General features: G+C 25.0%; 1 protein-coding gene across 1 annotated transcript; it reads left to right on the top strand.

Moving 5' to 3' along the window:
- The first annotated feature begins 1996 nt into the window (after window positions 1-1996).
- Window positions 1997-5530, top strand: LOC145837978 (uncharacterized). Its single transcript, XM_082945484.1, has 7 exons — window positions 1997-2056; window positions 3189-3280; window positions 3447-3557; window positions 3693-3888; window positions 4515-4606; window positions 4805-4909; window positions 5073-5530. The coding sequence occupies exons 1-7, from the start codon at window positions 2011-2013 to the stop codon at window positions 5283-5285; spliced, it is 855 nt and encodes a 284-aa protein (XP_082801610.1). The 5' UTR covers window positions 1997-2010; the 3' UTR covers window positions 5286-5530.
- Window positions 5531-8509: the final 2979 nt, after the last annotated feature.

An 8509-nucleotide genomic window follows, 5' to 3' on the forward strand; every position in this document is an offset into this window, starting at 1 on the left:
AAAATACTTTTTTTATGATTAATAACGTGTTAAACAAATGAATCTTTTTTCTCTTGTGGTTAGATTTTAAAATATATGCAGTATTATGGTTAAGATTACATCAAGAAACAAAAATTACTAGAAAAAATATGCGCAGAAGTATTAACAGTTCCAAATGTTAATTTTGTTTTGTATGTTATTGTAATAAAAGTTTTGCTAATAAGTGTTGACTCTAAACAAGTTACATTAAGCTGTAACTTATAAAAAAACTTGTGGAAAATTTATTGGATCTATTAAAAATTATAAGTATAGCACATACAAGTAGATGTCAACAATGCAATTTTTTATCGAGTCAAATAAACAAAAAGGTGAAAACGAATAATTAAGTTGTAAAAGTAAAAGTTGATGACTATTTGATAAAACTAATTAGCAATCAAAATAGAATAACTATAATGAGACTTAAAATGGATTTGTTTTTATTGCATCCGGGTAAGTTTAAAACGAGGACTCACTCAACACAATTGACAAAAGTTGTACAAAAACTTTAAAAGCAAGCAAAGTTTCATGGAGCCCGTATATGTAATAAGTATTTAAATATGGTTTTGCAAATTGTGACTTATGTATAGTATAACTGATTATTGTTTAACTAAGGCCATGCAAAAACTGATTTATTATTTATCACTAAAAAAAATTAAATGTGACTATGATTTTTTGTCAGCTTTGATTTTTTTTTAAAGTATGCGAAAGTCTAATAAATACCTAAACAACAATAACCAGATTATTCTTGCTTAACAATTTCCAGTGTTGTCTTTTCACAGTTTTACGAATTATGGAATTTGAGGTTTGCAAGGTTATTTTTCGTACAAAACAATTTTAAATGCTTCACTTAATTAATTTTTTTGTGGTTTATAATTTGAAAAAAAGTTTCATTCTTTTTTTTGCAGATGACGACTTTGACTTCCTAAACGTTCACGTTTCGCCTTCCGGCAAAATAGAAATTCCCTATAAAACAACCAGCGACTGCGCAAATTTTATCAAAAACGAAATTAAAGTTTTCCGATCTGGAAAACGGAAACAAGCCGTTTCCGATTTTTTTTTCCGGAGAGAAACACTAGAAACAGTTAATTTTCTCACGTTATTTAGGCTACAGTAGTACCATGTAGCTAGCATCTAATGATTTTAGAAAGAAAAAAAAACTTAGATAAAAGTCTACTTTATTAATTTTTAAAATTTATAACCATTACGATTTGCCATTAATTAAAAGTGAGTTACTTATTAAGCTAATTACGGAAAATTTAAACCTTTTGGAGCTATAAATGTTTTGGAATCAAGGTAACTTAATATTTTTAATACAACTAGTATTGTTAGAGCATTTTATTTTTTTAAACCAACAGACGTAGAACAATCATACTATTAGAATTTTTTGTTAATTTTTAAAAAATACTTTTTTCTGCACCTTGAAACTATTGATTCTGACTTAATGTAAAACATACAGGTTTAAAGTTTCTTGAACATGATACTAAAGGCTAATCAGGAAAGCAGTTTAATAATCAAGTTTTACGAAGTTTTTAAACAACTTTTTTTAGATGTTTAAAAAATTTCGATAATAGAGCTTATATGTGTCAGAACTTTTTTGTTATAGTCAAGAATAGTTATTCTTTTTAGTTGAGATATGATGGTACTTAGTTTTCTGAAACTCTTATAAAAAGTATTTTAAAATGTTAAACAATATTTCTGAAGTCGTTGTATAAAAAATAACTTTATTTTATAAGGTTGAAATTAAAAGCAATTAACCATGAACTAACTCTTGATCTGTAAACTAAAATCTGTTTTTATAGCTTTCATTTTTAATTATAAATGTTTTATTCTAAAAGACTTAATTTGAGGGTTTAGTTTTATTATATAATGTTCTTAGCTTTAGTTTGTTCGATTAAAATTAAATAAAATTCTTACAAATTTATAGTCATTTTTAAAACTACATCTTTTGTTAATTTTCTATTATTTGTTTTACAGTTATTTCTAACAGCTAAAATGAAAGCTTGTTTAATACTGTGCAGTTTAGTACTACTTTTTAAAGGTTCGTTTGTAATAATTTAAACTCTACTTAGAAACATATATTTAAACAATACTTTACTAGTTCTGTAACTATTCAGATTTATACAGCATTAAGCTTATTTTTAAAGTATAATTTTAAACCTAAAACTATTGTGGTTAAAATAAAAATGTCAAAAATGCTTTTTTTACAAAAATAGTTCAATAAGTTTGTTTGTACAAGCATATGTAAGCTAAAAATTAAGATTTTTAAACTTTTAAGTATAATATAAGTTTAAAAACATTTTAAGTTCAGTTAAATTTAAAAGTTTATAAAGTTTAGATGTTTAATGCTTTCTTATTTAGTAATAAATAAGTACACCGCGGTTATCTAATGTTAACCGAAACTTATGTTTATTTAACGTAATTTAAAAAAAAGGGTTTAAAAACGAATTTGCTAATTTTTATAGTAGTTGGGAATAATTTTTACAATTCTTTTAGTAAAACGAATGCATTAATTCAAAATTTTTTAACTAAGTTGTGATAAAGCTGCATTTTTAATGCCTTCTTATAGCCAGGTAGCTTGCCATGAGTAGTTAGTTCGGTATAAATAAAAACTATGCCTCTGTCCAGAATGACTGTTTTTAACAAACAAATTATAATGAAACAAATTAACACTTCCTACTGATCTATATATTTAATAATTTAAAAAAAATCTAGAAACAAAATAGTTTCATGTTTTATGTTTTTATATTTTGGACAAACAGCGATATTTTCGATTTAATAGTTACCTTCTGCCGATCCTGGCATAAAACATTCTTACAATTAGACTTTATTGACTGATCTATAACTTGATAAATTTATAGTAGTTCTGACTGTGCATGGAAAACTACGTTTCTGTTTTAAACATAATTAAAATACTTGGTGTTTCTACTTAACTTAATTGTTAAAAGTTTTCTTTTACTTTAATAAAATAATAAATTAATTTTTTTTAGTTATGTATAATTTTAAGAAATGCATACTAACATTGTGTTCTTTAAAATTGATATGTTATAAATTTTGTATTTTTTATTTTATTTAAATTACAGAACTCAGCGGTGTAAAATTATTCACCATTCAACTAAAAGCTTGAGAATTAGATAAAAACAATGTTTGTTAAAAAATCTTTATTTTTTTAGCATCAGAGTGTTTGAATCTACCTTTTTTACTTCCTCCTGGCTTTAGCAAAGTACAAAAAGCAACTAAAGAGGTTCAAGATATAGCTAATGAGGTAAAAAATTGTCTTATAATTTGAAAAAAAATCTAAATAATCTTAATAGAAAAATAAGTTATTTTTATTGTGGGTAGCCCATCAGAAAATTTATTAAAAAATATCGAACTTAAATATATAGGACTATGCTTACAACAGATTTAGTACAATAAACTGCACAATTTAGGTCAAATTCGAAGTTGAGAAGAGATTTATAGATATATTGAAATTGTACAACGCGATTGTATACACATCAACCTACAGTGAAGAATACAAAGGAACGGACTACATAATAGTGGTTTTTATTCGTGTTATGTTATATGTTAACACAATTGTTTAAACATTAAGATTTGTTGGTGATGCATGTTAAAAATAAGTTAAAATGAAGTGATTGCTTAACATCTATTCTTTTTTTAAACTAATAAAATTTTAGATGCAAATCAGTGATGACTTGTTCACAAATATAGAAGTCTTTGTTTCAAACGGAAAAGCCGTATTCTTAGGTTTAGTTGGACAATTTGGTAGTGTACTATTCGAGATGGTTGGACCTTCTGGAGAAATCGGCCCAGATATTGAGAGATTCGGACCATTCGAAGAACTTGGACCATGCTTTAGTTTGTTCAATTCAAGTTAGTTAAAACATTTTTTGAAGTTATACTACTTTTTTAACTTATAATGTTTTCCCTTAAATTTAAACTGTTTATTTGTTAAAATTAGAATGAAAGTTTTTTTTTACTTTGTGTAGATTAGTCCTGCTTTTAAAGGTTAGTTTATAATAAATTTAATTTAAATAAAAAAAAACTAATTATTTTACTTTCTAGACTTATAAAATAATATTCCTTTTGTTATTTTATGAACCAAAAAAAGTTTGCTTAAATTATTAAATACTAGTGTTTATTTTGTTAGGTAAATTCAAAAAGTAGTTTACAAGGATGCTACAAAGATGTAAATAAAAACTGTTTCTCTGTCCAGAACATTTTTTTTAACAAACAAGTTATGAATATTTAAATACTTGCAGCTTTTATATAAACTAATCTTTTTAGTTTATAAATTGATAAATTATTTTTAACTTTTTTGTATAACTTTGAGAGCTGCATTGTAAATATTAGACCACACAACTTGATTTAATTTAAATTTTCATATATTTTTTTTTATGTTGAGTACAGAATTCAGTGGTTTAAAGTTATTCACCATTCAACTAAAAACTTGAGTGTTAGACAAAATCAATGTTTATTAAAAATCTTTAACTGTTTAGCATCAGGATGTTTAGATCAACCTTTTTTACTACCTCCTGGCTTTAGCAAAGTACAAAAAGCAACTAAAGAGGTTCAAGAAGTAGCTGATGAGGTACAAACTTATATAATGATATTAGAAAAAAAAAAACTATTTTAACAGAAAAATTAAATTCACAAAAGCTATTTTTATCGTATGTAAGTTATCAGAAAAGTTATTTAAAATTTCTCGTAAAGTAAACATACAAGCACAATAATCAAAAAATATTTTACCATGTTTTAACAGGATTAGTATATAAATTTGCACATTTAGGTCAAGAACATAGTTGAGATGAGATTCAGCTACTTAATGAAATTGTACAACGCGGTTGTGTACACATCTGCAAAGAAACCTACAGGCACTGACTACATTATAGTGGTTATTTTTTTTTAATGTTATACGGAAACACAATTTTTTAAAACTTTAATATTTTTGTTTCTGCGAGTTTTCAAAATAAATGTTTAAAATAACTCACTGGAAACTACAACTCGTTTTATAATCAATGCTTGATTTAAAAAAACTTATCACTCTTTGGTTGCAGGTGCAAATAAACTACTTCTTGTTCACCGTAATAGAAGCCTTAAAGCCACTCAACGGTGGAAACGCCATATTTGTTGGTTTTGTTGGACCATTTGATAATGATATATACCGTCTACTATTGGGTTCGTATGGTCAGTTTGGAGGAGCCGGACCAGTTTTTGAGGGATTATCTCAGGATGACCTTGATTATTACGGAAACTATTACGGAAACTAAAATGTCTTACTGTTTTTAGTTTGATTTTTGCGTTTTGTTTAGGCTGATGCAAGATTAAAAAAAATGTACATAGCTTTAAAAGTTGTCAACTAAACAAAATTTAATTAAAAATATTAATTTACTTCACATATTTTCAATATTTATTTTCATCTAAAACCAACGACTCGCTTAAATTTCATTCTATCACTAGAATTTTAATACTTTTTATCTTATGTTATATAATAAAACGTAAATTACAAATTTTACTTTTTATTTAAAATGTTATCGTAATTTGTTTAAATTGGTTCACAAACTATTTTTCAAAAGAAACTTAACAGTATGACAGCGTTGATTGAATTCTGAACTTTATTTTTTTTTTACTTTTTGATAACAGTATAAAATACTTGCTATTTTCTGGTTTTAATATAATGTTAAACTCGGAAAACACAATTGTTTTTATACTTAAAACATTTTTGAAAACGTTATTTTATAAATTCAGTCAATTTTAAAATCTACTAACATTAAAAAGATATTAAACTTGATAACACCGTTTTATATTTTATTGTTATACTTTTAAGTTTTTTATTTAGAATAATTTAAATAAATATTCTTAACAGTTGTTCTTAATGTTCAGCAAGCATTTATTATGCAAACTTTTAGAAGTCTAAAGTTGTAAAACTAGTACTAAAAGAGGCTGAACATCTATTGAAAATTATAAACTAAACAAGTGAAGAAAGGTGCACTTAAAAAGAAATCTTTCTAATAATGCTTATTGGTTTTTATTTAAACCTTGACAGTTGTCTAAAAGAAAAGAAAACTTGATACTTATCTAAACTTATAAAAGTGTTATAAAATAATGAAAACTAAAAAGTGACTCTGTAAACGTTATAAGTCTTGTTATTAAGATCAACTTCAGTTATATATATTTTTATTATACCTAATACACAGGGTTATCACTTCCCTAAATTTCTCTAGGCTTTTAAATGTTTTGAAACTTACTAGTCTTAAATTAAAATATATTGTAAAATTACGCTGCTATTTCTCATAAGTTTGTTTAAATTATCTACTTACTCATAGTCCTGGTTACGAGAAATAGTTGAATTATTTGCAAATACAAAAAAAAGGTTTTTGTACGCAAACACTTTATTTTACTTAAAAGTTTTAAGTAAAGTTTACCAAAATGTGGAACTGATTTTATAGAATTTAAAAGGGAGACCAATATCTACTTTAAAAGTATTACTTTTTTAACAAATTTACTGTGCTGAAACACATTAAAATAAATAAAACGTTTAAACAACTTTTACAAATGAAATCATCAAAATAAATAATAAATATAATAAATTATACACAAAAATTATCTCATCAGTTCCATTTACAAAAGGTTTATTTAAATGTTGAATGAAGAATTAAAAAAAGTTCAAGGAAAATTACAACGTCTTTTAATATTTAAATGTTCTCCGTGGAAGTCAATCGATTCTGCTGCCAAAGGTTTGAAAATTTATTGTGCTGAAACACAAGGCTTTAAAAAGAACTTGCAGCTGTTGCATCTGTTCTAATAAAAATAAAAAATGGTTAGAAACCATCAAAAAATCAGTCTCAGTCTTTTTTTTTTTATTTTTGTTAAGTCTAATTATCAATCCTGTACGGTCTTTAAAATCAAATAAGGCAGACTACCTTCATCCCATTTTAATTTTTGTTCTAATAAAGGTACAACTTTTGTGTTATACTCTTACATTTTGCCAGTTTAAGGATCTTAAGGAATCACAACATGCATATTAGTATGGAAGATCTGAGGGTTTAAAGGTTAATGCCTTGTGTGAAATTACGTTTGGTTTCTATTTGAATAAGAATTGAAATTGTTTGTTTTTTAATAAACGAAAGATCTCTTAGAAGTGTTTGTATAAGACTAAGACTTATTTTTTTGATGGTTCTAAACATATTATTTTTGATTTTAAAAATTGTTGTAAAAAGTTTTTTTTACGAAATATAACTTATTTTTTATTGAAACTTATTTTTTATTAAAATCATAAAAACAAATTGGTGTTAATTTCATGATAAGAGTTTCTACTCTATTTAAAACTGAGAGTATCAATTAAAAACATGTAAAAATATAATTAGAATTTGCCCAGGAATTTCACTTTTTAAAGTAAAAAATGAATATCTACCTTTTTTAGTAACAACGTTTAAACAACTTTTAAAAACGAAATTATCAAAATAAATAATTATAATCATTTGACACAGTCATTAGTTTATTATATTTTATTTTGTTTTCAATAACGAACATTTATTAACAACCTTAAACGAACTAATTCTTAAAATCTAAGAAAATAAAAGCCTTTGGTATCAAGTCAATAGAACAAAGCTTTTTAAAATACTTGTCTAAACTTGTGTTGTTAAAATCAACAGTAAACAAAAGAATAAGTATTAAATTAACATTACTACAAGTTACAAGTCTAAAAAAAACTATTAAAAAACTAATTCTTAAATGTTAGACGTATTGTTCTAAACTAAATAAGTGGAAATGTTGTTTATAGTCAAAAACCAGTTAAAGCGATCATGAATAACTGCTTATGATTGCTGTTCTTTTTTTCTTTGTGTGAGTTTAACTGGAAGTCCGTCGGCAGGAATCAGCGACGGAACGTATTTGTCTTTGAGCGAGCTTTTAAGCTCCCACTGTGAATACTTCATGATAAATTTTATAAGAGTTACTTTGATGAGCAATTTGGCATACTTCCTTCCGATGCACATCCTTAGTCCCCCTCCAAATGGCAAGTAGCTACAACAGTTTGTTAGTAGTATATATATTAGTTATATACATATTAGTTACATACATATTATTATTTATATACCACAATTTTTGTTGTGTATGCTTGTTTTAAAAAACAGAGTATAAAGAATTTTTAGTGAGATTTATTAAACCAACATATAATTATAGCTACAGTTATTGATTTTTAAGCTTTGTATTTATATCTCACACTTCTTTAAGTAAAAATTGTACTAAATAAACAAAACAACAAATAGTAGCTCGATTGTTTCTAATACTATCTTATTTTGTGAAAGTTTGTATTCGTTTTCATAGTTTTTGGTACCTTATTAATAATAGTTTAGTTTTATGTTACAAGTATATAAATTTTCGAGCTAAAATAAATTTTAGTAAGTGGCTTTGATAAACTTAAAATTAGAAAATTCTCTGAATCTTTTTAATTTCTTATAGCTTATTAGAATTGTAGATAAAAATTGTATTT

This window comes from Thalia democratica, chromosome 6 (genome assembly GCF_965202585.1).
Source record: "Thalia democratica chromosome 6, ktThaDemo2.hap1.1, whole genome shotgun sequence".
Lineage (NCBI taxonomy): Eukaryota > Metazoa > Chordata > Thaliacea > Salpida > Salpidae > Thalia > Thalia democratica.